Source organism: Annulohypoxylon maeteangense (assembly GCF_022496945.1).
Source record: "Annulohypoxylon maeteangense strain CBS 123835 unplaced genomic scaffold GGS22scaffold_19, whole genome shotgun sequence".
Taxonomy (NCBI): Eukaryota; Fungi; Ascomycota; class Sordariomycetes; order Xylariales; family Hypoxylaceae; genus Annulohypoxylon; species Annulohypoxylon maeteangense.
In genome coordinates, this window is record NW_025953266.1 from 42003 (window position 1) to 69806 (window position 27804).

General features: G+C 48.1%; 8 protein-coding genes across 8 annotated transcripts; 3 read left to right on the forward strand and 5 right to left on the reverse strand.

Annotated features, from left to right (window-relative positions):
• Nucleotides 1-1483: 1483 nt before the first annotated feature.
• On the forward strand, nt 1484-3196 carry GGS22DRAFT_172121 (GPR1/FUN34/yaaH family-domain-containing protein). The gene is made up of 3 exons (XM_047962704.1): nt 1484-2238; nt 2312-2701; nt 2756-3196. The coding sequence occupies exons 1-3, from the start codon at nt 1862-1864 to the stop codon at nt 2844-2846; spliced, it is 858 nt and encodes a 285-aa protein (XP_047815257.1). The 5' UTR covers nt 1484-1861; the 3' UTR covers nt 2847-3196.
• A 1547-nt stretch (nt 3197-4743) lies between these two features.
• Nucleotides 4744-7506, reverse strand: GGS22DRAFT_57816 (P-loop containing nucleoside triphosphate hydrolase protein). The gene is made up of 2 exons (XM_047967458.1): nt 7173-7506; nt 4744-7107 (listed from the first exon to the last, which is right to left on the reverse strand). Exons 1-2 carry the CDS (start codon nt 7399-7401, stop codon nt 4853-4855), a joined length of 2484 nt encoding a protein of 827 aa, XP_047815258.1. The 5' UTR covers nt 7402-7506; the 3' UTR covers nt 4744-4852.
• Nucleotides 7507-7940: 434 nt separating this feature from the next.
• On the reverse strand, nt 7941-9585 carry GGS22DRAFT_181596 (putative carboxypeptidase S1; the record flags this gene model as incomplete). The annotated part of the gene is made up of 5 exons (XM_047963879.1): nt 7941-8005; nt 8063-8329; nt 8417-8974; nt 9019-9248; nt 9320-9585. 5 exons carry the CDS (start codon nt 9583-9585, stop codon nt 7941-7943), a joined length of 1386 nt encoding a protein of 461 aa, XP_047815259.1.
• A 795-nt stretch (nt 9586-10380) lies between these two features.
• On the reverse strand, nt 10381-10972 carry GGS22DRAFT_192057 (uncharacterized protein; the record flags this gene model as incomplete). Its single annotated transcript, XM_047965210.1, has 3 exons — nt 10381-10657; nt 10755-10898; nt 10968-10972. The coding sequence occupies 3 exons, from the start codon at nt 10970-10972 to the stop codon at nt 10381-10383; spliced, it is 426 nt and encodes a 141-aa protein (XP_047815260.1).
• Nucleotides 10973-11457: 485 nt separating this feature from the next.
• Nucleotides 11458-14650, reverse strand: GGS22DRAFT_172132 (Zn-dependent exopeptidase). Its single transcript, XM_047962705.1, has 3 exons — nt 13933-14650; nt 12640-13843; nt 11458-12591 (listed from the first exon to the last, which is right to left on the reverse strand). Exons 1-3 carry the CDS (start codon nt 14290-14292, stop codon nt 11744-11746), a joined length of 2412 nt encoding a protein of 803 aa, XP_047815261.1. The 5' UTR covers nt 14293-14650; the 3' UTR covers nt 11458-11743.
• A 1786-nt stretch (nt 14651-16436) lies between these two features.
• GGS22DRAFT_57873 (MFS general substrate transporter) lies at nt 16437-18830 on the forward strand. The gene is made up of 3 exons (XM_047967459.1): nt 16437-16593; nt 17004-17312; nt 17368-18830. The coding sequence occupies exons 1-3, from the start codon at nt 16539-16541 to the stop codon at nt 18741-18743; spliced, it is 1740 nt and encodes a 579-aa protein (XP_047815262.1). The 5' UTR covers nt 16437-16538; the 3' UTR covers nt 18744-18830.
• Nucleotides 18831-19044: 214 nt separating this feature from the next.
• GGS22DRAFT_172138 (IMP dehydrogenase) lies at nt 19045-21503 on the reverse strand. Its single transcript, XM_047962706.1, has 2 exons — nt 20816-21503; nt 19045-20554 (listed from the first exon to the last, which is right to left on the reverse strand). Exons 1-2 carry the CDS (start codon nt 21306-21308, stop codon nt 19416-19418), a joined length of 1632 nt encoding a protein of 543 aa, XP_047815263.1. The 5' UTR covers nt 21309-21503; the 3' UTR covers nt 19045-19415.
• Nucleotides 21504-22617: 1114 nt separating this feature from the next.
• GGS22DRAFT_192061 (uncharacterized protein) lies at nt 22618-27705 on the forward strand (the record flags this gene model as incomplete). Its single annotated transcript, XM_047965211.1, has 2 exons — nt 22618-27260; nt 27315-27705. 2 exons carry the CDS (start codon nt 22618-22620, stop codon nt 27703-27705), a joined length of 5034 nt encoding a protein of 1677 aa, XP_047815264.1.
• Between the last annotated feature and the right edge of the window lie 99 nt (nt 27706-27804).

The following is a 27804-nucleotide window of genomic DNA, read 5'->3' on the forward strand; positions in this document are numbered from 1 at the left end:
ATACTTATCATGACCGTGTTACTTTGCTGGGTTACATCGTGTCGTACCGTCCCTCCATTTCATCTAGTGGGATGTCATATATGATTCGCTTACATATTGTAATATACATTCCTACCTACCAATACACGTTTGATGTGCGTGTATTGTTGGTGTTGGTAGAAGTCGGCCCTTATAGGCTTATCATCCCTATCTCTGCTGTACAATGCATTTACTTCAAGTTATTGGATCCCTTTTCTTCCCTTGAAAGACAAGAGACAAGAGGTAGGGGATTTAAAACAACAATAATTTGTTTCTTTTAGAGGCATCAAGACATTATGCCAAGAGCCTCTTCTCGACGGATTAAAAAGGATTACTTGACAGAAATTAAAACGAACTGGATCTCCGTCCCTTTTCCCCGGGGCGGCAGGGAAAGGGCGCTAGATATAGCGCTACTTCTGCAGTCCAGGCTCTGTCCAGACCCTAGCAGGGGTAAGGTATTCGAGTTAGCAAACCACATTCGCGGAAATTCAAACCATTTGTCCGGGTCTATCCAATTGATTATGTGTTAACTACCTAGTACCCTATCAGTACTAGCACTAGCCCTGGAGACACTCGAAAACACCACTGGCTGCACTGGGCAGCAGCCTACACAGCCTCTATGTACAATACCTACATATATGTACCTACATACCTTACACCTACCGAGTTAGGCATGTAGCTACCAGCTGCTGGCTTGAACTCCAGTGTCGCGCCTTCAGCTCTATGTACCGGTCCGCTAAGCGATCACTACTTCTTCTAGAATGCCGAATTCTCGTTTTTAGCGTCGGGGCCACCTGATTCAAACGTCCTGCACAACATGGAACAGAGGGTTCCCGGTGAAGCGGAACAGCGGAACGACATTGTACCTAGTAGTTGTACGAAGTATAGAGTAAATGTATTTATTTATGTACCTACATATGTGGTAGGTATTCAATTTCCACAACGTGGCCCACGTAATCCGCCTACCTAGTACTGAGCGGCTACGTAGTTAGGTTCTGACTACTATTCAGGTCTTTTCTTATAAGTTACCTAGTAAGGTATTGTACTAGGCAATAATGGAATTAATAAATATTCCTTCGCTTCGGTTGAGTAAGCCAAGCAACATACACACATACGTATCAAGTACGGGACAAACACTTTCACCAACATTACCTATCATCTGCATCTACGTAAAATCGTTTGATGCAACCCCGTCTTTTAGTAGTCTTAGCTGTTGGGGTGACTGGGTGATGTAATTTACTGGGCAGCTGGGCAGAACTGGGGTAGCTTTTGGGTAGCTTTACCCCGGGGAACTTACCAATCGGTGACCAGACATTTGTGTGAGAGACCCCAGAGAAGAGGAAAGCCAAGCTTGTAACGATTTGATGAGAAGGTGGAGTAACTTCCATATTCTCCCTACATCCCCCTGCATCTCCTTCCTCCCCTGTCTTTCCTAGTCCTTCCCTCTGTCCTCACCCTTGTCCTTCTCCACTGCGTACTACATGCTACATAGTACATGCTATGCAGACCCTGAATGCCTATGAGAGCTAGTCAATTCTATTACCTAGCACATATCATTTCTCCGTACACCCCCATTTCCCCCCAGAATCTACTGAGAAAATCCCCATGGCTTAATTAATATCCCATATTCTTCCAGTGTCTTACTTACATAAAACCGTCGAGTTCCCCCAGTCGTCTCAATTCCATTCCCGGCTCTCCTTTTCTTTCTTTTTTTCTCTAGTCGCTGTCAACAATCTTCGGAACTCACAAGTGGGAAGCAGGCGCTCCAACCATACAACGACTACCACTCTATTACCTAACCCACTTTTTGGAAGAGTAATAGATAATATAGCCTGTAATCGCAATGGCTGAAACCGAACTGCACTCGGTGCCTACCGCCGAGAAGGACATCAGTCCTGGTGCTACTACCACAGGCGCGAACACCAACGGTGTCGATACCACTCATCGCTACGACTATGGCGGCAACCCGCTGTATCACGCACACTCCGGCCCGGATGCCCGACTTCCTGCCTTCGGTGGTGAGTTCCAGCCCGGCCTGTACAAGCCTATCGAGCACCGGAAGTTCGCCAACCCTGCGCCACTCGGCCTCTCTGCTTTCGCCCTGACCACCTTCGTCCTATCCTTGATCAACTGCGGCGCGCGAGATATCACGAAGCCGAACATCGCCTTGGCTCTGGCTTATGGTTATGGTGGTCTTGTCCAACTACTAGCCGGCATGTGGTAAGTGTTCAGGATTAGGAGCCGTGGTACTCTGGTAGAAGAACAATTTACGGTGGCTAACCAATTGCAACAGGGAGATGGCTGTGGGCAACACTTTCGGTGCTACTGCCCTGTCCTCCTATGGTGGTTTCTGGCTCTCTTACGCCATCGTCCTGACTCCGGGCTTCGAGGTTCTTACTAAGTACGGAGAGGCTGAGACACACTCGGTTCTCGGTTTCTTCCTGACGGGCTGGTTCATCTTCACGTTCCTCCTGCTATTGTGCACTCTGCGATCGACGGTCATGTTCTTCATGCTGTTCTTTACTCTTGACCTCGCTTTCCTCATGCTGGCCTGCTCCGATTACGCCTTGGCAAACGGTGCGTCTTCCGCGGGCGTGAAGCTTCAACAGGCCGGCGGTGGCTTCGGTCTGATCGCCGCATTTTTGGCTTGGTACAATGCCTTTGCTGGTATTGCCGACTCTAGGTTCGTGTCCACATGCTGTATTTGCCGTAAGACGTTTGGCTAATTATAACGTAGCAACTCATTCTTCATTATTCCCGTCTTTCACTTCCCATGGTCCGAGAAGGGACGACAGGCTCGTGCTAAGACGGCGCGCGAGAACGCTTAAATTTGCGATTAGACTCAAAGGGGTGGCTGGCTATCTGTTTTTTGTTTGGCCAATTTTGTGAAGCAAAAGTTTTATGTGGTTAACCTGGTGGTAGATCGCACAGCGTTCTAGGAAGCGAGGCCAATTATGATACCTACTTAATAATATGTACACGATACAGAGAGGATTTTACATGTCGATGTGGAGATAAGATGTATGATCTATGTATCTGAGACTAATGAAAAGGGGAGAACGCCGGTATTCTTTCTCCCTATTCCGGGTTATCCTTAAAAATTCAATGTATGATATGAGAATATGTTGTTGGGTCTTCTCATCGTCGTTATCAAAATCTTCTATTAAGATCAACCTTATCTTCACTGAGCTTTACTCATTACGTGTCTCGTTTGATTAGTCATAGGCGGCTAGGTGTCATGCAGCCCTAGTGAAGCTTGTATGGCGATCCCGGTAGTATGAACCAGAAACAAAGTCAAGCGTAGGTGTTCTAGAATCTTTTTTTTTGCTCGTGCTCAGACTATCCGCGTATCAGCTTGGGTACAAGACCGGGTTTAAGGCCAGGTCTAGGATCAGACATAGTACTTCGTAGCGCTGGAGATCTCAAGAGAGTGCGGTTAGCTTAAGGACGCAGAAAAGGGGAACCCGCCGTGATTACGATATCTGTGTGTCTTGTATAGTAAGAATTATAAGGATATCCCATGTTCTCAAAGCCCTTTTCATTGCATGAATACCTGGTAGATAGGTATGTACCTGTGCCGTCGCTCTGGCACTCGAGAGCGTTAGTGCTAATATTTCTATTGCCAAGCGGATGCAAGGAAGGCTCCCAAGGAATTGGGGCCGCTACGTAGATCTCTTTTACTCAGTTATTTTATTTTATTCTCGATATCAATTCCCTAGACTCATCTGAAGAAAGAGCCATAACATCTTCATTTCTGGGATCGTGATCCATGATAGTGCTGGTTACCTAACGAAACATGAGCTCCTACCTTTCGTTGTGCGTATTGTTATTGGCTACTTTGCACAATTAGGAATCTATGCTGCTGTTAGCTCTGGTCTTTGATGGGAATAGGCTTGAATCGTAGTTAAGGGTTAAGTAGAGCGTAAAGAAAGTTGGAAGAAAATGAGCTGTGATATAGAGAAAAGTGAAAAAATATGGCTTTAAGATAAGTTAAGTGTAGATCGAGATTCATTGAGAGTTATATCATCACGAAACATTTGACATACTTATGATATGGAGATCCAGCCAAGATGACCATGCAAATCGAACATACATCGATAGACTCGTAGAATATAAACCAAGTCTTATAAATACCCAAGTAGGTAATTATTATAAAAAAGGAATAATGGCTTTTACTTTTTATGCGTTTTGAATAAGAGTCAAGATGCTGCGAAAAAGTAGGAGGAAAGAAATGCGATAATGAGAAAAAAAAAAAAAAAAGGCATGTGTGTGGTTCGAACTTATGCAAAAAGTAAGAAAAAATTGTTTGCTTCTCTTTGATTGAGCGTGTCATCCTTAGTGCAGGGGCCATGCTAATCTTCTCTGTATCGTTTCAAATTGACCAAATGCCCGAAGGCAAAAATTGTAAGTTTATTTTGCTATATAACTCTATGTTTCTACCCGGGATTTAGCCGATTGAACGGCCCACATTTTCCATTCCGCCAAACGCACTAAATCGACAGGGTGTTGACCATGACACCTTGAAATCACCTCTCTTACCTTTGCCTACTTTCAACCCGCAAACAACCGTACATCATACCGACTACTGAGAAGAGTTTAGTGCATAGGGAAGTATAATTGGCGTCAAACTGTTCTAAACAGTGTGCTAAGTAGGCAGTTTGCTTCTACTACGGAGGCGCAAGACTGAATGAAGACGTCGTGAAGTCATATCTCATCCATGGATATCAACTAACTACCTATATTAACCAATACACTTTGGTTTCCATTCCATTACCCCTTGTTCCGTCGGCGCCTTTAGGACATAGGAATCATGTCATAATATCATATGAGACCTCTATTCATATATATCAGATGAATTTCCATCCTCAATTTCCTCTTCGTTCTCGTCGTCGTCATCCTCAACCTCGGCGTCGCCCTTCAGCTTCTGGCTACGTAGGAAATTCTTAAAGCCGCGGCTCATCTTGACCACGGCTTTGAGGTGTTTGTCAGTGACGGAGACTTTCTCGATTCCATCCTCGAGGGCCTCTGTCTCGGCCAGCGCGACAGCCGTCTGCAATGCGTTACGGATCTCACGACCGTTCCAGCGCAGGCTCTTCACGTCACGGCTCTCATACGCGTACTCGCGCGTCGCGAGGCCCACATGCACCTTGCCGCCGCTATCGCGCTCGAGTCTCTCGAAGCTGTTGATCCAGATCTTCTCGCGGTCGGTGTCGGTCAGCGAGTGGTAGTGAAGGGCTACGTGGATTCTCGACGTGAAGGCTGAGTCGAACGTCTGCACGCGGTTCGTCGTCAGGAATAGCACGCCGCGGTAGTACTCGAGTGCGCGCAGGAAGATAGACACGAGCCCGTTGCGCGCGATGTCCTTGGCCCGCCGCGCCTCTAGGTACACGTCCGCCTCGTCGAGAAGCACCATGGCCCCAAAGCGTTCGCCCAGCTGCAGGAAGTATTCCAGGTTTTTCTCCACCTGGTACGAGTTGGTGCTTAGGTCGCCGCTCGTGAGCGAGAGGAGCGGCCGGTTCGTCAGCTCCGCCACGCACTCGGCCGTGCAAGTCTTTCCGACGCCGGGGCTTCCGTGAAGGAGGAAGATTCGGCCTTGGCCCTTGTTCTGAACGAAGTCGTTCGGCCACGGGGCTACCCGGCCTTTCTCGCTGGCGAATTTACCAATGAGAGACCGGACTGTGAGCTTGATCTCGTTGTCGAGCACAAGATACTTGAATGCATCCTTGTCAAATTGGACCTCTCGGAGATGTTCGACGTTAAAGTGGCCCCAGCGCCGCTCTCCAAGGATGAAGCCGGAGACAACTTTGTTCAGGACGATGTAGTAGAGATCCTGGTCTGGCGCATCGTGAAAGGTCGGGTCGAGGTCTTCGAACGCGGCGAAAGGACTCAAATGATCTTTTTTGTTGGCCTTGCTGCAGGCACTGCAGCCGCAGCAGGGAGCGAGGTAAGGAAGGGTATCCTTGACGATTGGAGGTCGGTTGGGCGGTGGTGGAGAGCGTCCCCGTCGGTGGTTTTCTCCGGGGCAATCGAGAGAATACCGGGCAAACCCGGCCTGATCAACGATAACACGGCCGCTCATATAACCATTTGCGCTGACGGGATAAGACCAGCTAAAATTTGGGTCTCTGTCGGCCAAGCTACCATCGTGGCACATGTACCTCGGCCCCTCGGAAAGCTCCCAGACCATCTTACCGAGCTCAATCTGCCTTTCTTTGACCTGCATGGGATCCAAATCCCAGTCTATACCTCTGAAGAAACGGGCTGGTATGACTGATAAGTTTGAAATGGTCTCCTCGCCGGAAAAGGGGTCAATGGAGAACGAGTGCATTGTGCGGCAGAGCCTCTCCGCGGAATAGGAGATATTCCAGCAGACGATATGGTGTGGGGTGATGGCCCCTTGATTGTTGGTATAACCCTCAGTAAAAATTGAAAGTACGAAAGGAGTCCACTTGTAATCCTGCTTGGCATAGATGACTTCGCCAGGCTTGAAGATCAGCCCAAGTTTATCGAAAGTGGCCGACGGGATAGAACTGTTGTGCCGCTTCTCCTCCTCTCGGATCTGGTCGCCAAGGGTCTTCTCGAGGAAGTCAAGAAGTATGTCAATGTGCTTAGCAGTCGTAGAAGCATACTCTACGTCGTGAGTCGTCGGCTGGTTTACCTTGAAGAGAGCAAGATCATTTTTGTGGTGGACTAGGACATGATATGGTGCATTGATCGTGAGGGTCTCCCCGATGAAGGATACGGAAGGATAGTATCCGACCACGGCCTTGAGGGCATTGATGAGGTGGGTCGAGTTGATCACCATGCATGTTGTTTCTACCTTGGCAACCTTCATCGTGGACTCATCGATGCCTCCAGGTCTCCGAGGAGGACCCCCTTGATAGGAGAAGTCATCAAATCCGTTATAGTCAAATCTAGGATTCCATCTAGGATGCTGTGGAAGGGGAGGGCGGCGGCCAGGTTGTTTCTGTTGGATGACGGTAGTTGAGACTTTAGTTACGATCTCGAGGATTGGCTTCTTTGTCGAAGACGAAACCTCCTCGTTCATCTCATCTAACTGGACCTTGATGGGCTCGTGGCTACGACGCACTAGGATTATATTAGCAATATATCAAGGAAGTAGGTTGGAAACAGGGTCAATAGGGTCAACTAACCATCAATCAGCTTACCACCCCACCCTTTGTATTGAAGAACATAGCAGACGTCTGGGACTTCATCCTCGGCAAGCCCACCAGACGTACCGTCGTTGATGACCGATTTTTCAACGAGAGCTCTCAATTTTCGGACGTTCTTGTCTTCGTCACTGAACTCGGAGCTTGGTTCGAAGGGTTTGATAGAGGGGCCAATCTCTTCGAAACTGGCAGTGGAGCTGGTATCATCCATATTGTTGCAGAATGTGACTGGTATAGAAGTAAATTTGGAATGAGATAAAATGTGTATTATGAAAAGAGGAAGGTTGGAGAATAAGAGATTGATTACCTATAGAAGCAAAAGGACGAAGCCCACAACCATCTTATAGTTTAGTCGGTAGCTCCGTGTCACTTTCACGGCCATTGATGAGGCGATCGCGCGGACTAGTTGCCTGTCCGGCATATGCAGTCAGACCAGGGTAAGCTGGTAGGGCTGAGTTATCATCCAATGAAGGAAGACAATTATGTAGGCAACCAGCGGGGTACTAGGCAAAGTCATGATATGACCTATCTGCCTAGCAAACTGCGGCCTATTAGACGGGAGGAAACTACACGCATTATCTACAACTGTATACAGGGAGGCGAGTAAAGGGGAAGGCAACCAATGGTAGGCAGACGGCTGCTGGGACAGTAAACATATATTTAGGTACACTGTGAATAGGCACTATGTCATATCATATTCTACAGACGTCAGGCAGAATGTCAATCTAGGCAGATTCATGAGCCGAAGCCTCATGTAGGATTCACATTACCCGTCTCCATGAATTGCCTGAAAATCTGTAACGAGGCTTCCGGTTCTGCATCGAGTTAGCGATTACTTCCCAAGTTGAACGTCTCATCTATGAACAACTTACGATAGAACGGTACGTTATGTCCTGCCTCGTATATACGCATGAAGGTGAAGTTATCTACAGATTTAAACGTTCCCTTCTCTACCCCATTGAGGGTGTACGGCTCTAGCGTCTTGGTCGCGAACTCGTCTTTTCCGGACCATTCGACGGCATGTGCCACGTCAAGTGTACCGTACCAATTCGAGACGTAGTCGGCGTCACCAGTCCAGATGAGGACCTTGATGCCAGCTTGTACAATATCCGAGAGCTGAGGTATGAATGAGCGCGCATCTGTCGTTTTCGTTAATATTTCATGCATTATCTCACATAGGATATTTGTCCTAGCGAAGAGAGAAAAGAGAAAGAGAGGAACTATACCATCACCAGAATAGTAGAACCCAATCTCCCCTGCTTGATCCGTATAGTTTGCCTTCGCTCCAATAGCTCTCTGGATATCTGATCTTTGCAGATACTCGACATGTGTCGAAGGGGGTCTCGAATACGGCTCACGGATGTCACCCAGATAATACCCGTTAGAAGATTTCTCTCTGAAAACAGCTAGTATCGGGAACTCGATCGTATTCGAGTACGACGTATAAGCGGCAAAGCAATTGGCATTCGTACCGCTGGTATGGCAAAGGTCCAGCGCAGGTTTGACAGTCGTGTTGTACTTGTCCAAGAGTTCGTCATGGAATGACTCATTGATGATTTGCCTGTACGAGTTATTGTACATGTACTCGATGTTGGACTTTTCTTGGATTGCGGCGTCGAACCATCCGTTGTGAATGGCTACACCCACCATACGGATTTCTTCGCCTTGGAGATCTCCTCGAATAACCGCATCATTCTGCTCCAAAATATAACGTGTGAATTCGGGTAAATAATGGCCTCCGTACGATTCGGTGACGACGCCGAAATCTCGATTTTCATATTCAGCTGGAGGAAGTTCCATACTAGAGGAGCTGCTTCTTTGGTGGAACTGGTGGTCTCGTTTCCATATGAGAAGCCCACGCCTATGGGTTGATCAATATAGAGCATGTTGGCATAGTTGTTGAAGGCATATGGGTTCAATGACGGTGTTGTCTCGTTATTGACAAAGTGGCAAGGTCCAATTTGCGTGAAGAGCCCATACTCTGAAGCAGCGCCCGGGCCGCCGTCTAAATATGCCACCAAGGGAGCCTTTTGAGGATTCTCGCGAGCTTCGAAGAACCTTGCGAGCCATATGTCAGTATCATGAGCCCGAGGTCTCAACCTATATACTGGGTACTTAGGTCGACCTACCAAAACCACATGTTCATATTCTCGCCCACCGTGAGATATCCCGAATACTGGTTGACGCCTGGCGTGGTTTCACATATTCCCGAGTTCTTGACGAATGATAACTTGGATCGCGTGGCAACATGTTCGAAGACGTTGTAATGTACCCCATTTCGTTCTTCTATATATCTTCTATTCGCGGTTCTTGGCGATGCTGTTCCGTCGGACGTTGCGACAACGGTTGAGACAGCTAGAAGCGCTCCGGCTGCGAATTTAAGTAACCACTGCATCATGAATGGAAACCAGGCGTCTTTCAAATGACTACCCCGGATTGTCGCCTGGAGTCAATCGCCAATCGCCAGAAGAGGGATTGGACTCAGCGTACGAGGTTTGCGGCGCCATTGTGATATTTAATTCGTTGCGTACGCGGCAATACGGAGTAGGCATGGAAGATTCTTTGGAAGCCGTTAAATGAGTTTCATGGATTGTCTTTTGAGTTGTCGAATAAAGATCTACTCTCAGACCAAACCCCGGCTGCCAACATCTGCATAGCCACATCCTCTTCCATTTTCCCCGGTTTTCGGTAATTAGGGGGTATGCTGGTCGACGGCACAGAATAATTCAGTTACGGGAAACATTCTAATATTCAGTGGATGGGATAACGGGATAATAGCACACGCTAAGAATGATGCGAATCATTCCTCTAGTATGACTTTCCGTGATACTCTCTAGAGATCCTACTAATATAAAATTCATAATAAAATAGTAACATCTAACCAATATGTAAGACCATCGATTATGGTGTGAGGTGTAAGTCTTAAGAGAATACTAGATATATCAGTCGAATTTCTACTTCGTAGGTAGTAGGCAGTAGGTGGAGTTTTATAAAGCTCCGGACATCTCGTGGGGAAAGTCCGGATTTCAACAAAATCCATTTATCGACAATAATATACATCAAACTTCAAAGAGCTATATACAAGCAAAAAACCCTGATCACATCGAGCCTATTGTATAGGTATACAACGTCTGTCTGGTAGGTGTCCTCTCAAACGACCGTAGGTACGCTATCGAGAACCGTCGTTGGTTCAACAGTTCCAGTCATGAGTGCAGTCAAAGTCCCTACCCACAACACCAGGCAGGCCGATGTTCTTCGTCTTTCCAATGCCGAGGTTGGTGTAGCTGCCGATGTGGACCTTGCAACTGGGCTTGTCCCGGGCGTCTGGGATGCCGAGCGGGTCGATGTGGAATTTGACACCACCAGCATCAACATCGACACCTTTGCCATTGCTCAGCTTATCGTAGTTGGCGCCCTTTCCGTTCCATTCGATCTTGCCGTCGATTTTAAACACGCCGCTACCGCCGCTATTTCATCGAGTTAATGATTAGTGAGTCTTATATAGGACTTGCCTAGGTAGATAGGTACCTAGTAGATGGTGTTACGGTGGATCGATGAACTTACAAGGTATCTCCGGCAATGCAGCTGCCGGAGCCGCAGGCGCTGTTCTGTCGGTGGTATGCCGTGGTCTCGAGATGGCAAGACCTGCCCAAGACTTGGGTGCCAAAGAAGGCTGTGGCGATGCCGATGAAGGTGATGGTGTTGGTGCTGTAGAGATAAAACTTGTTAACTAAGTAAATTCATATCAAGTCCCGAGACTTGCATGGTTTAACTCACTACATGATGGTGATGACGACGGTGACGGTGACTTATAAGTAAAATTTGGAATTATAATCGAAGTCGATTTATTGATTTAGGTGTAGGCGTGGTTGACACTTGAATTCAAGTCTGAGCCTGAGATAGGAGCATTTCATCTTCTCTGTCGTCGCGGATTCTACAGATTTTATACTTGAGACGATACTTCTGCAGACGACAGTCCAAAGCCTTAACCGACATCTTCCCAAGCACAGCCATGACGATCACCTCATTAATGTGAGCATGTTAGAATAACCATACCTTGACATCGCTTCCATCCATCGTCAATGGCAATGGTGTCATATCTTTACTGTGAATAGCACGACGCTACAGAGCTGAAATCTAATAGCCAATCATCGTAGCTAATTGCTAAACCTTGCACATCCCAGGAGGCGGGATTGAGGGTGTGCTAAACTTAGTATGTGGAGGATACTGGAGGATATTGGAGGATCATGTCAGATTTTACAAGTCGTTTCTTGAATAGGAAACCCCCAAGCCACTTGAGAGGTAAAATCAAGCTTTGAGGATTTAGCTTGGGGTGATTTTCGAAAACGATGATGTAAAGTAAATATATTGACACCACCTGAGCGTCCAGTTCCAATCTACATCAGCTAAGGGCGGTAAATTCCGCTCGTCGATCTTAACTACCTAGGCAACTTTGGTCTTTGTTTCGTGAAGACCATGAATATAGTATAGTAACTGCGCCGCAAATACCCCAAGTCCAAAACTAAATATATATCCTATTTTCACGTTTGGGATCACCGAATTGTCTCTGTAGCAGTCTTGATGCGATCTTCGATGATGTAAACCCATTTCTGCGCATTCTCGAAATCCTGGCTGTCGATACTCTCCACAAGCCCAGGGAATACAGCACCCGCATAACCGGTCCAGATCCCAGGTGCAAATACAACGTGTTTGAACCAGGGTCTCTCGTCTAATCCTTTTGGATATAAGAAAGCCCGCTCGATGTTCTTGTACTTGGTGTTGACGAAACGAATTTCGTGGAATAGCTTCAGCTTGCTGATCCATTTCCACCAGGGGATGTCCTCGCTTACTTTTTCGGCTAGTTCGTCCGATTTAGCGTCGAGGGCGATCGCCGCCTGCTTGAACTCGTCGACGGCCTGGTATAGGAGATTCAGCGACACCTTGAAAGCCTCTTGATCACCCTTAACCTCGGTGCTGACACCGCGCGCTCTGAACTCGAAGATTTCCTCCTCAGTAGATAATCCTGCCTGGGAGGATTCTAGCCTTGCTTCGGCCTTCTCAACGTATCCCTTGAGAGCATCCGCATAGTCGGTTGCGTTCAGGGAAATGAGCGGCGTCTCGGCTATTTTTGCGATAGCAAGACCAAGGATTTGAGCCATAGTCCTGTGATATACAAATCCAGGGTCGCCAAATTCTGACATCCAATGGAAGCTATCATAGTTGCTATGATAATGATAGATTGGTGAGTCGTCGGTTTGCCCACCGAAGTTCATATCGAGACTAGGCACGCCTGCATAATCTTGGAAGGCCGTAAAGTCACTACCGCTTCCCATCGTACCGATGTACCCATCCCACAAATCACGAACTGTCTGCCCCTTGACAGTTTGGTTGGGCGATTGCACTGCGAATTGTTAGTATGGCGCTTCTTATATATCGGATAAAGTCTTACCTAATGCAGTCACATCATATATGAGCTTGTGCAGCAGCGGAGCGGCATTGGCCTCGAAGACTGGACTGCGTACCCCAACATCAACATTAATGTAAGCGACGTTAGTGACAGATAACCATGGTAAGTATTCTTCGACCCATTCGGTGCTTCCCACCAATCCGTACTCTTCGCCATCCCAGCTAGCGAAGACGATGGTTCGTAGTGGTTTCCATCCCTTTTCTAGAGCTTGACCGAAGCTGCGAATAGCCTCATTAATAACGGCAGAACCGCTGTTGGGGTCACCTGCGCCGCCAGCGATCCACGCATCACGGTGATTACCCACTACAATTACCTCGTCGGGAATTGTACCATTGATAATACCGATGACGTCCCACTGGGGAGTGATGGTGTACTCTTGTTCGTTATAAAGGTTAAGCACTACGTTGTCAGGCGAGGGCCCAATGTTGTACTCGACTCCTTTATATTCGAGGCCGGCATTCCTGGTCCAGTATTCGCCGAAATCTTTAGCTTTTGGACCAAGTCCATTGAGAGCCTTTAATATTGGCAGGGCTTCGACGTAAGAAATCGGTAAAGATGGGATGCTCGGAATGGATCCATCGACCGAGGCTCGTGGCACTCCCGGTTTTGAAGGGTAGCCAGGCGTTGTTGGGTCGCCTGGCGCGACACTGAGAAATTGGACACTCCCTCGCTGGACGCTACTGGGATGTCGTGCAGGGCCGTTCGGATACGCCTCGTACCCATTGGCCTCGGTGATTTTACCATCATCTCCGGGGTCACTGAAGAGAACGACGCCGATCATACCAAGGTCTTGAGCTCGCTTGACCTTCAACCCTCGGAAGATACCACCATAACGAGCAATAGCGATCTTGCCTTCGAGGCTGATGTTGGCTTTGACGAGATCCTCAAAATCCCAGAAAGTTCCATAGTTTACATACACGAAAGAGCCAGTGACATTACCACTTGCAGAGTAGCCGTGGAATGTCGGAATGCTTTCCTCCAGCTGTGTAGTTGGGTCCTCATCGAGCACGTCCTCTTCTAAAGTAGCTTCAAAAGCAACTTTCCAAACTCCAGCATCGGTAGAGTCTGATTTTGACTTCTCCAGAAGAGCAAGTCGGTGATCAACCGGGTAGTTTAAGTAGGTCTCATATGCGACAATATCTGATTTGATTCCCCACTCGTTCCAGCGATCTCGCGTCCATTCTGCCTATATTATAGTGATGAGAAATTACGTTCTTTTGATATTTTGATATTCTTATATTCTCATGTTAAGTTATGAGTAGGTATATATCTTACCTGAGATAAGTTTTTCCCGGCCAAATGCGCACCGGCTGTGTAGTACTTGCTCCACTCGGTGGCCTTATCTGAGCTTGGAGTGTCTAGGAGGATGCTTTGAAGCTCTTCGTAGGTAATGTGGTTATGGTGATGTCCGGGCCATCCGCGGTGAGTGCTATGTGATGGGGCGAAGACGACGGTAAAGAGAAATGTAACAAAGAGAGCAACGAGTGAGGAAGTCAAAGCTATGGTACAGAATCGGCGGAGGGTCTGATGAGGGTATCTCCGACGGACTTCACCGACGGTAACGGTGGTGATTAACGGTGTATGCTCATTCGTCATTTTGTCATCGCGACCGAAGCTAGGCTCGGACCGCTTCATGATAATAGCTCTTGACCAAGTCGACAACGTGGATGACTAAGTCAAGTCATGAGTCGAGAGAGGTGAGTGGCGACGATGAATGAAGTTGTTCGGGGAAGTGTTTTTGTTTCTCCCCGCCACGACGTAATGGACCATGGAAATGTTGCAATCGGGTTCGGCGATCTTTATCCTAGACATCCTACGGGCCATTATCTACATACATGCCTGGTTGCGTGGGTCCGCACGCACTGACGAGATAAGGGTGCGTTTTCAATTTAGTCATCACATAATAGTATTGTAGGTTGATCAATATGAATATTTTTTGTTAGATATTATGAGTTAGAAAGATTGTAAAGTTTATGTAGGCATAAAGAGTTTGAATTTGAAAGTAGAAAACATAACGCATGTAGTAGGTACCTAAGCTGCTAAGTACTAGAAGTATCCAGAGAATGTACTTTAGCAGTAGAGGATGTATTGAGCACTGATTGGTCACATAACACTTTCCTTTACAATCCATCCAATTAACTTTGCTTTTAAGATCAATATACTTCGTCGATGCATGTGTGGCTAAACCCGAGAATTGATTGTGGCTGCCTGGCTTAACTATTCGACCTACTCTTTTTGGAATAACTGTCAATTGACCTTATCAAGCGTAACTGGATTCCACATTAAAACACATCTACATACTTCCATATACTTACTACCCACCCAGCCACCCTACGGATTCTCGAAAGAAGAAATAATGATATGTCGAATTTCCAAGCGATGCTGTCTTACATCGGATTTCGTCAACGACTCAACGTTACTAGGTAGTAGAGACATGTCTCACCTGAACAGGACCAATTACAATTCAAGTAAGGATTTCCTACCCATACTATCTGACTATGTATTAAAAACTTGATACGGATATAGAAGATCTGTAAGCTTGTTTGAAAGCCGCATCACGCACTTCAAGGGAGCTTAAGCACAGTGGGGTCTGGGTCTATGCCCATTTCGGCGATAGACATGCGGGGCATACGCCGGAGGAGACAGAGGAAGCAGAGGAGGAGCAGATACTAACCAATCATATCTCCGTATTTCTAAGAAGAACGGGGTATGTTTAAGCCTTGCTGCAGTACGACCATCCCGCATCCGAGCAAGCGTAGATCACCCCTTCAACTTCTTCCTTGTCTCTGCATGATCAGGAGGCTGGACGTTGGCGTGTGACTTTCCATTTCGCCCTTCTCTCATCAAACTAATTTCCAATACACCTACGAATATCTGTCCCACGATGTCCGACACCGGACATTTATAACTTTTGCAAGGTTTCCTAATGTCCTCCTAACGCCCTCCTGCATCATTATTCTACCGACACACCTTGACTCACCTGTTCGAGAGCACTCGGGCTGATTAGGTACCATCTGGGGTTTCACTGGAAAAATCCGTCGCTGCAGCACAACATGCAACATGCAACAGTATCGGGAGCCACTCTGCTTCTCTATCGCTATCCGATTCGTTGTCCTCCTAGCTGAGGGCGGGTCATCAAGATGATAGTCCATTACGAGACAAAGTTCCAGTTCATCGTCGAAAAAAAGGAAGAGTAAAAAAAATTTGCGTGCATCACGCCTTACCGCTGTAACTCTTTAAAGACATAGCCTGGCAGCCTGGTCCACTCCTACCGCGCTTGGATAGAGACGCGGGAGTCTGGGTGCGGTAAGCCGCAAATCAGAAGCGACCTACACGGCGGGCCATCCGTTCTCAGAGCCGGCCTACTGCTATCTTCGGCTTAGTCCACAGAACTTGCATATTGTGGTACATACCTACACACATGTAGCAAGGAGGGTTTGCGCAAGGTGACAGGCACGTCGATGAACCCGGGGCCTAGACATGTTCGGTACGATATATGGGTGTCGTCACGTAGTATTTTTCGACGTCCTTCGTTGTTTATAATCATTTTGTTTCCCCGCCAGTTCACAAGAAATTGTTCCCAACTTCTCTATTTCGTCTTGGTTGGACAACGTCTTGGTAGGACAATCGTTAGGTACTATCATTTCCTGCTTGATAGTCCTTCCCTTTGGCCATAGACAGTCCTTGCCAGTCTCAGACATATATACGCCGTTTCGGTGTAATAGCTGTATCTTGAATTTGGCTTTTGTTCTTTTTGTTTGGACTGGGTATACGGCCTTCACAACCTTCACGAGCCCAGACACACGAGCTATCTATCTACGTTTCTCTAAATTCCTCCTTGACCCTTCATTTCGACCTGCTCTTTGATCTTATCGACAACAATGACGCCTAAGAACCATGTACCGAAATTGCCGGCCCAGCAATTGGCCATATTGGGTGAGCTTCATACCTCTCTTTTGCTTACTAGCTCAGTTTCCTCTCTGTTTAATGAATATTTCACGCCATGATTTCCCTGGATAGATGTACGATATCAGTATACTTGAAGGATGTGATTGTAATTGGACGGCCGTTTCAAACGACTCATCATACATATCGTGTTCAATATACTACTGGTTCTTGCATGTGGAATGGACCCGAGTCTTGAAGAGACTAGAATTCATCATATTTTGTCACTTGTTCATTGTATGACTCGTTGAACCTGACGTCAAGGGCGTCACATCAAAGTGAATGATCATATTATAGTTGAAGTAGGCGTCTAGAAGAGGCTATATCAAGGCTGGCATGGTGATGGAGATATACCAGGTATTCCACCCCATTATCGTACCTTAAGCTAATTTTCCTTTTAGCTGTCGCGAGATTTGCCGAGCCTCTCTCTTACACGTCTGTCTTCCCATACCTACCAGAGATGATCTCCAGTTTCGGTGTTGAAAGAAAGGAAGTCGCGAAATGGGCTGGCATCACAAGTTCTGTCTTTTCGCTTGCCCAGAGCTTGACCGCTATATTTTGGGGTAGGGCTTCTGATAGATTTGGAAGGAAACCAACTATTATGACCGGTCTCCTATGTACGATGATCTGCTTTATGGTGTGGGGTGTCTCGACGAGTTTACCGATGGCCATCGCCGTGCGTGCTATGATGGGAGCTGGTAACGGAAACGGTATGTATTTGAGGCTGGACTACTTTGAAAGCCTCTGAGACTGATTATTTGAAAGTTGGTATTATTCGAACGATGGTTGCGGAGATGGTAACAGAGAAAGAACTCCAGCCGAAGGCCTTCTCCGTCATGCCACTAGTCTGGAGTGTCGGATCTGTATTCGGTCCAGCATTCGGCGGTCTATTCGCTAAACCCGCAGAGCAATGGCCGGGAGTCTTTGGCAACAACACATTTTTCAAGAAATACCCGTTCGCCTTCCCTAACATGATAGGCTCCATCTTCTTCCTGATCTCTCTCTCGACGGCTATGCTCTTCTTGAAGGAGACCCTTCAGAGCAAGCGTCACTCCCGCGACTGGGGTCTCGTCCTTGGTGAACGTATCAAGGAAGCCTTCCGCGAGCACTCTCCCAGACGACGAGCCCAGCGTCTCCGCCGATACTCCCTTCAAGACGATGAGGTAACTGCACCACTACTTAGCGGAGCCGCCCCTTCGAAGACCGCGCGAGCCACCGTCGTCGAAACGCGAATCGAAAAACCCAAGCCCCTCCCAATTAGCGCAGTGTTCAGCCGCCAAACCACCACTAACCTCATCTCATACACCTTCCTCGCGCTCCACGCCGTCGCCTACGACCAAGTCCTCCCCGTTTTCCTCAACTACCCGCCCCAAGAGCACACCCCGGAAAACACCACCTTCCCCTTCCGCTTCAGCGGCGGCTTTGGACTCAACCACGCACACATCGGCGCCATCTTCGCCGCCGAAGGCGTACTATCGGGATTCGTTCAATTCCTAGTCTTCCCGCTCCTCTGCAAGCGGTTCGGCGTTCTGCGCTGCTTCAAGGCATGCGTCGTCGTCTTCCCGGTCGTGTACGTCCTCACGCCCTTCGTTGTGCTCATCGAGCCCGCGATGCTGCGGTACGCCGCGCTAGGTCTGATTCTCATGATCAAGACCTTCGCCGTCATCGTCGGGTTCCCGTGTACCACGATATTACTAACGAATAGCGCGCCGAGCTTGAGTATTCTGGGCACCCTGAACGGCTTCGCGACCACGTTTAGTGCGCTGGGACGAGCTACCGGACCTGCGCTTACGGGGTCGGTGTTCACGTGGGGTGTTAAACATGATGTTATCGGTATGCCGTGGTGGCTGTTGGCGTGTATTGCGACGTTAGGTGCTGTGCCCGCATATATGGTTGTCGAGGGAGACGGGCCGAGTGGGGCTGTTACGCCTGTTGATAGTGATGACGAAGATGAAGAGGGAGAGGTTGATGATGAGATTGCGGAAGATTACGAGGATGATGGGTTTGAGAGCAGTCAGACTAGCACGATTGTTGTGTTGGAGCAGTCGCAGGGGCAAGAATCACCATCTTCGGAGGGTTCGAGGAATAGTAATGGCTATGGGGCTGTAGAGACCAGGAGAAGCCCGGCTACAGTTAACTGAGTGTGGGGGCTATGGTGGTCGTCTTAATACTAGTAACTACCTAATGTTCTCACGATGAGATCATTGAGGGGACGGCTAGGCGATGGTCTTCATTGAGGGTGATCAAATAACGATACATGCAAGTGGTTACATCATCACCATTATTATCATGGGTGGCGTTACGGATCTAGAAAATGGGCTTGGGGGGTTGCATTAAACTTGGAAGAAGTAAAGCAGATCCTATTTCTCGGTTTAAGGTTGATAGAAGATTGGAATTCATCATCGCCAATACACCGACAAATAAACATATATGTTCAAAAATCATGATTCAAATGCTTTTTGTATTCATCGCCACTGATCAATCCCATTTTTATGTCTCGTACGCCCGTGAAAATGTGACATGAACTCCCTCCATCCCAAGATTGCTCCCGCCTATCCCGACATGACCTGCCCCCTGCTGAGCCGCAAAACGCCTATGAGTGGGACGAAGCCACTTTGCTCATCATCAAGCATAAAAAGCTATCAAGAGGTATCACTTTTAGTTTTTGGTTTTCCGCACCAAGGACTATCTGAGAGATTCATTATGTCCTAACCGATTCCGACCCATCACTCCTTGTATAGCCCATTGCCATCCGCTCAGATTTGTTTATTGTCCAAACTGATCCAATAGCCTAGCTTGCTGACCAAAGCCTACTAAGCGTAGAGTTTCTTCTCATAGCTCTCCATGTTCACACCACCCTCCAGCTGCGCGCTCGCAGTGCGAACCTCAAACCGGAGTGTTCCGTTAGCCGCGCACTCGTGAAGCTCTTCCAAGCTTCGCATACCGCAATCCTGCATCGAGTGCTTGAGACCCGCAGCTAGATAAGGAACAAACTTGCCGACGGATCCACGGTGCGCCACAGCACCAGACACACCTTGGGCGACAAGAACACTGTCTCCTTCACTGAAGTACCGGGCAGTACCGGCGTTGCTAGCCTGGCTGTTCTTGCTACCAGCACCCGCCTTCTTGTCTTGCATCGCGTCGATACTACCCATACCACGGTATGCTTTAACGAGCTTGCCTTCCCGCGACACAAATGATGTGCCCGGGGACTCGGTAGTACCCGCAAGTAAGCCGCCCATCATGACGGTAGATGCGCCAAGGGAGAGACCCTTGACAATATGACCGACGTTCTGGACACCGCCGTCGGCGATACACGGCACACCAAATTTGGCAGCAAAAGCGGAAACGGAGTAAACGGCAGCTGCTTGAGGACGACCGACAGCCATGACTTCCTGAGTGATACAAGCGCTACCGCTACCCATGCCAATTCTCAATCCATCGACACCAGCAGCAATGAGGTTCGCAGCCTGCTCTCGAGTCACCACGTTTCCGCCGATGACATCGAGGCCGGGATACTCATTTTTGATCCATTTGACCATGTCGATCTGGAACATGCTGTTACCCTGACTACTGTCTAGGATGACAATGTCAAGTCCTGCATCAACGAGTTTCTTTAGGCGGATCTTGTCCTCTGGTCGCGTACCGATCGCAGCAGCGCAAATGAGTTGCTTGGAGTCGGGGAGCTTAGATGCGAGTGGGAAGTGTAGGTTCTTGGTCAAGTCGGAGCGGGAAATCATGGAGACAAGGTTGAAGTCTTTGTCGACGATGGGTAACTTTCCCTTTCTCGACTTGGCAAGAATCTTATTTGCCTCGGGAAGAGTAACGCCTAGCTGAGCAGTGACTAGTTCGGTAACCATGACTTTGTCGACAGTCTGCCTGAGATCATCCTCGAATTGGAGATCGCGATTCGTGACAATGCCGAGAAGCTTAGAGCCAAGCTTGCCGGATTCTATGGATTGTTGGTCAGCAAAGGCCTAAATCCAGAAATAAATACTTGAAATTTTCGTAGAATATACATCATCATAAAGAGCATAATTGAATCCCCATGACATTGCTGTCTATACGGTGGAACGAAAGTTATAAAATTAGGTTTGTAATCATGTGAAGTTTTTCTTTCTTTTTTCTTCTTCTGGGCCGGTCCAATGGAGGATAAAGTGAACGAGACCAGACAAGAAAGAAATAATAAATGTTAAAGATATAATCAACTTACCAGTCACAGGGAAACCACCAAATCCCCATTTCTCCTTGAGTGCCTTGGCTTCTTCGACGGTGGTCCCCTTGCTAATAACGACGGGATCGACAATAAAGCCGTTCTCGTATCGCTTAACTTTGCGGACCATGTCGGCCTGGGCATCTGGTGAGCAGTTGTGATGAATGACACCAAGACCACCCTGAAGAGCCATGTGAATTGCCATCTCATGCTCAGTGACTGTGTCCATAGGCGAAGAGACAAAGGGTGTCTTCAATGTGATTCTCTTGGTAATGGGCGCATCAAGCGCAACTTCAGAGGCGGGAAAGCCAATGTAGCCAGGCAGGATCAGAAAATCATTGTACGTTAAGCCACCACGCTGCTTAGTATCAATGAGATCCTCAATACCAAGGCCATCACGAGAAGGATATCCGTTCAGTGTCTCAACTGCAGATTTGTAGTCAAGGAACTTGGTGCTACCATTGACGGCAGTAGATCCGTTGAGAGACGGCATTTTGACTTGTTCAATAAGGAATTATGCTAAGTAAATAGCCAATAACTAATAGCCAAAGGAGTTGAGGTCGAAGAAAGCGCCGAGAAATAGAATTGACCTGTCGACGAGTTATGTAGTGTTCTTCTTCCCGAATAAAAGAAGGAAAGAAAAAAAGTTCGTAGCCACGATCACCAAAATTTTTTGTGTTCACCTGCGGGGACCCTGCAGAGATTAAACTATGCGGGGCAATTTCTGTTAATGCATGACCTAATACTCCAAGCAATTCAATATTAAAATGTATGTCCCTTACTAACACTAGACCAATTTAACATTTTGTAGAGCCAATGGTAGGGACTTTAAGAAACTCTATCTTAGCTTGTCCTGCTTAGCGCACTAAGTGAGTTTTTTTTAGTTTGGTTTTCTTTTGGTTGCTGTGGCCCGTGTGGCTTGACTTTTGTGTCTAGGCTTCCAGGTGAGAGAGTACAAGGATAGTTCCAAGGTTTCACTGTGGCGGTGGTGACAGTGTGATTGATTAGTGAGGGGCAAGATCAATGCCGCTCGGGTACCGGTTGCTCCCCACCCAAATAAATAAACAAACTTCCGAAAACAGGATAACTATCGGTCGGTTTTGAGTTCCCTCAGCTCCGTCACTTCCCAAAGAAACAGAAAAAGAACAATCAAAGAAATAAGGCTGAACCTGGCCAACCTTTATTTCTGACCGTTACAGTTACAAACACGAATGTTATCTTCCAACATTAACCTTTTCCGATAACATCAACGGCGACAACTTCCATTCCCCATTCCTTTATTATAGAGAGGTTGCTTTTAATTCGTATGAGTGCGCTGAGAGCGCGCACTTTTTCTTTCTAAGGATCCGTGCCACCAATACGAATATTGTGTTACGTTTTCAAGACATGTTTTCTTGTTGACATCCATTTGATTATTTTCTACCAACTTCCACCTTCGACTTTCAACCTTCAACCCTTCTTTACCTTCGACCATCGTTCATATTACAATTCTTCACATTGAATGAATAGGATTGGGTAAGGCTGGATGGGAATAATCGCCGACGATTCAGGTCACCGCCTACTTGGTATCGCCCACACCGTTTGCAATAATACAAACAAACCTCTCGAGTACACGAACACACGAATACACTAATACACGAGTACATCAGTACAGTGCGATTTGAGACACTTGGACAATTAGACACTTTTCGATATATACCTCAGCTCGGGCAGCTGTGATGCAGACTTCAATAGCAGACGGCGACATCACTCAACTTGACGAAGAGCATCCTCATCATCTCATATAGGTCCCATTGTTCGAAATGTCGTACAAGCCTCACCCCCTACGTCAGTCATATACTGTTGACTACACAACTGCCGGCTCTGTCAATCGTCAACTATCCACCACATCTTCTGCTTCTTCTGGCTATTCCAGCAATTCTTTCAATTCAGATTCCTATGACTTCGGCCCACCCAGCGCAACCTCTTCAGTGACTTCGAATGGGTACGGCGCATCAACATTGGCGCATAAACGTGGTAAAAGTGAAGCTGTAATTCGTCAGCCCCCTCCTCCTCCTCGACGATCGAGTGTATATGATGAACCCAAGGCGAATTCCGAAAATATGTACAACTTGGCCCGGCAATCTTTACGTCCCCTCCCCCCGCCACCTGCTTCGGGACCAGCCCCAGACAAAACGCCACCACGTCGCGAACGCCATGACCGTGACCGCGGACAGAGCCTTGATATAGGCAGACTTTCTATTTCTGAAGAGAGAACTTCTCCTTCTCCTTCTCCTACTCCTACGAGTCCTCTGAGCAAATCTCCAAATGCCCGGCCTACCTCGATGGTGCTCACACGATCCGATTCCTTTCGCCCAAGTGCATCCAGTCCCACTCTGATCTCTCCCCACGCTATGGTCCATCATCCCACCCTTGCTGCCCCTGACTTACAGCAGATGGGTCGCTCTTCCACCAACCAACTGCGCACTTTATCCAAGTTGGCTCAAGATAGCTCAGCCGAGGAGTTTGCCATCACTTCCCCAGCCCAAGAGGTGGTTGGTCTACGTGGTCGACGGAGATTACAACGAGCGGGCAATGCGACTGGCTCTAGGAATGGCCAGCGCGGCGATCGCTATGGCTTTGAAGGACGGAATTGGATGGACAAACAGAGACAATTTCTCCAGGCGTACGAGTATCTATGTCACATTGGTGAAGCCAAGGAATGGATCGAAGATGTCATTCATCAGCAGATCCCGCCGATTGTTGAACTAGAAGAGGCGCTGAGAGACGGCGTTACTCTAGCCGAGGTGGTGGAGGCCTTAAATCCAAGTCGACGACCTCGAATCTTCCGAAATCCACGACTCCAAGCCCGCCACTGGGATAACGTTGCTACTTTCTTCAGATACCTGGACCAAGTCGAGCTGCCTGATCTCTTCCGATTCGAGCTTATTGATCTCTACGAGAAGAAGAACATTCCCAAGGTTATATACTGCATACATGCGCTGAGCTGGCTTCTATTCCGGAAAGGCATAGTAGACTTCAGGATAGGCAATCTAGTTGGACAGTTAGAGTTTGAGCACCACGAACTCGAAGCTATGCAGAAGGGGTTGGATAAGCTTGGCATCAACATGCCCACCTTCGGAAACATGGGTGCCGATTTTGGCGTGGAACCGGAACCTGAACCTGAGGAGACCGAAGAGGAACGGATTGATCGTGAGCTGTCCGAGAACGAAGCCGCTGTCCTCGAGCTTCAAGCTCAGATGCGAGGCGCTATACTCCGAATGAAACTTGGCAACATCATGCAGCATCTTTGGGACTCGGAGGATTGGCTCGTCGATCTCCAGGCGCGCATTCGCGGAGATTTCACTCGTCAAGTTATGGGTTATAGACTTGAGATGCGAAAGTTCGCCGTCAACCTCCAGAGCGCCGCCCGCGGATTTTTGGTCCGAAGTAGGATGGCAAATAGGGAGAATTTCTGGAAGAGCAAGGAGAAAGATATCACAAAACTCCAGAGTTTAATACGGGCTATGAAAGCCCGTGACGAGGTACGAGAAACTCGATCTCAGTTATCACGAGCGGATGGACCTGTGCGAAGTATTCAGGCTGTGTTCCGAGGCTATCTGGCGCGCGAAAAATTCAATGTCCAGCAGCAGGAGACTAGTCGCATGACTGGTCCCGTATTGGAGCTTCAGTCCGCGATACGAGGCATGCTGGCAAGAGAAAGAGTTGGACAAGACCTTCACCTCCTTGGAGAGGAGGCCGAGGCGATTACGGGCTTACAGGCTGCTGCCAGGGCCATGCTAACAAGAAACCAGATTCATCAGCAACAAGAGGCGCTCGCAAGCTTCGGACCCAAGTGGGAGTCAATTCAAGCATTCTGCCGTGGAAATTTGCTACGACAGAACGTTCAAACAACCAAAGCTGAGCTCGCGCAACATACCCCCGACATCGGGACATTACAATCTCATATCCGAGCTGCAGCTGTACGTCGGGATATCACCGACAAGCTTGATGCTTTGAATGAAAATGAACCTTCAATAATCGAACTTCAGTCGCTAGTCCGAGGTATGCTTGAACGACAACGCATCGCTACCGATCTTGACTCTCTAGAAAGCAACACGGCAAGCATTGTAGATCTCCAGGCCAAGATTCGTGGTTATCTATCCAGGGAACAACACTGTTTGCTCCTTGACGAGCTTAAGTCCCACGAAAATGAAGTTATCGAACTGCAGGCGCTCGCTCGGGCCATGCTCCTCCGTAACGATGTGGGCATGTTGCTAGGTGAACTCGACGAGTATGAAGAGTCTGTAGTTGAGCTGCAAGCCTTCGCTAGAGGTTTTATCGTCCGACAGAAATTCGCAGAGAAGAAGAGGCATTTCGAAGAAAATATGCAGAAGGTGGTCAAGATCCAAAGTTTCGTCCGCGGCAAGCTTCAGGGTGAAGCATACAAAAGTCTCACGACTGGAAAAAACCCTCCTGTTGGAGCTGTGAAGAACTTTGTCCATTTGCTCAACGATAGCGACTTCGACTTCAATGAGGAGGTCGAGTTTGAGAGATTACGAAAGACGGTTGTCCAGCAAGTCAGGCAGAATGAAATGCTTGAGCAGTACATTGATCAATTGGATATCAAGATTGCTCTTCTGGTGAAGAACAAGATTACACTTGATGAAGTCGTCCGGCATCAGAATACCTTCGGCGGACACACTAGCAATCTTTTAGCCAATGCTTCTATTGCATCCGCCAACCAGTTCGATTTGAAGGCCTTAAACAAGAGCTCGAGAAAGAAGTTAGAATCCTACCAACAACTATTCTTCAACCTTCAAACCCAACCACAGTATCTAGCACGACTCTTCAGAAGATTCCGAGAATTGGGTACAGCCGAAAAGGAATGCAAGCGCATCGAGCTTCTTATGATGGGGCTCTTTGGGTATGCACAAAAGAGAAGAGAAGAATACTACTTGCTGAAGCTCATCACAAGGTCGATACGAGAAGAGGTTGATGCTTGCACTTCTATCCAAGAGTATCTTCGTGGTAACTTTTTCTGGTCCAAGCTTCTGGGCCACTATTCTCGATCGCCACGAGATAGGAAGTATCTTCGGGATCTACTTGGCCCATTAATACGGGACAACATCATCGAGGATCCAGCCTTAGATCTAGAGAGCGACCCAATGCAAATCTACCGATCTGCTATAAATAACGAAGAGCTTCGCACTGGACACCCAAGCCGGAGACCACTCGACATTTCCCGAGATCTGGCGATAAAAGACCCGGAGACACGCGAATTATTCATCGACCATCTCAGAGACCTCAGAGAGATCTCGGACCAGTTCTTCCTCGCTTTAGAAGACTTGCTACCCCGGATGCCCTACGGTCTACGGTTTATCTGCCAACAAATGTTTGAGGCGCTATGCCAACGTTTCCAGCGTGAGCCTCAGCACCACATCCTCCAAATCGTCGGAAACTGGGTCTGGCGGTTCTATCTCCAGCCAGCATTAGTCAATCCCGAACAGGTGGGTGTCATTGAGAAGACTCTGAGCCCTCTCCAAAAGCGCAACCTAGGCGAGGTCGCCAAGGTTCTCGGTCAAATCTCGTCCGGACGTCCGTTCGGCGGCGAGAACATCTACTTACAACCTCTCAATGCCTTCGTAGCGGACTCGATGGAGCGACTTAACCATATTACAACTAACCTGATCTCCGTTGCCGATGCTGAGAGCACGTTCGACATTGATGAATTCAACGACCTCTACGCCAAGAACAGGCCGACTCTTTACATCAAGATGACGGATATCTTCGCCATCCATTCCCTTGTCGTAAACGAGATGTCTTCGGTCTGCCCTAACCGCGATGACGTACTTCGCGAGATCTTACAAGATCTAGGAAGCGCGAAGAGCAACGAGAATGAAATGAACGCAGCTAGCTCGTCCGATATACAGATGTTCCTCACCCCGAAGCTTCATGATGTCGAAGATCCGGAAGCCGACGTCAAAGCTCTATTTATGGAGACCAAGCGCTGCATCTTGTACATTATTCGTGTACAGACGGGCGCCGATCTTCTTCAAATTCTCGTCCGCCCACCCACCCAAGAAGACGAGATAAAATGGCAAACGCTTCTACGAGACGACTTTTCATCTAGCAACAATACGAAGGGAGCGTACTCGGACGTGAACATGGTCGACGTAACACGGATGTCATACTACGACATGAAGCGCAATGCTCTGGAGAATATCATGCACCTGGAACATATGGGGCGGATTACGAAGAAGAATTACTACCAGGACATCTTGAACGCTATCGCACTCGACATCCGCACAAAGAGCCGCCGTAGGATACAACGGCAGCGAGAGTTGGAAGGGGTGCGACTGACCCTCGGAAATCTGCACGAGAAGGCCAAGTACCTGGAACAGCAGCGCAAGAGCTACGACGACTACATCGAGCAGGCTATGGCTACGCTGCAGAAGAACAAAGGGTAAGATAACCGCAAACGGTCTAGTACGACTCAAAGCTAACAAGATTGAAACAGGAAAAAGCGATTCCTTCTCCCGTTTACCAAGCAATACAACCACCAGCGAGAGCTTGAGCGTTCCGGCCGAGTTCCCAAGTTTGGCTCGTACAAGTACAGCGTGCGGGCTCTCGCGGAGAAGGGTGTCGTTGTGGCATGGCAAGGCGTGTCGGAGCGGGATTGGAGCAATATCAACCTCACGATCTCGTGTGACGAGGTGGGCGTGTTCAACATGGAAGGCAGCCGCGGGCACATCCAGATTCCGGGTGCGAGCGCCCTTATACCGATCGAGGATCTTCTACAAGCGCAGTTCGAGTCGCACCAGTTCATGAACGTGTTCGAGGGCAACTTGAAACTCAACGTCAACCTTCTGCTGCACCTGCTGTACAAGAAGTTCTACCGGACCCAATAAGTCACAGGATTTGCGCGTTGCAGAAGACTTACGTGGAGATGTGGTACCATAGGATGGACATAGGAGACAAAGAGATATATAATGGAGCGAGGAGGGTAG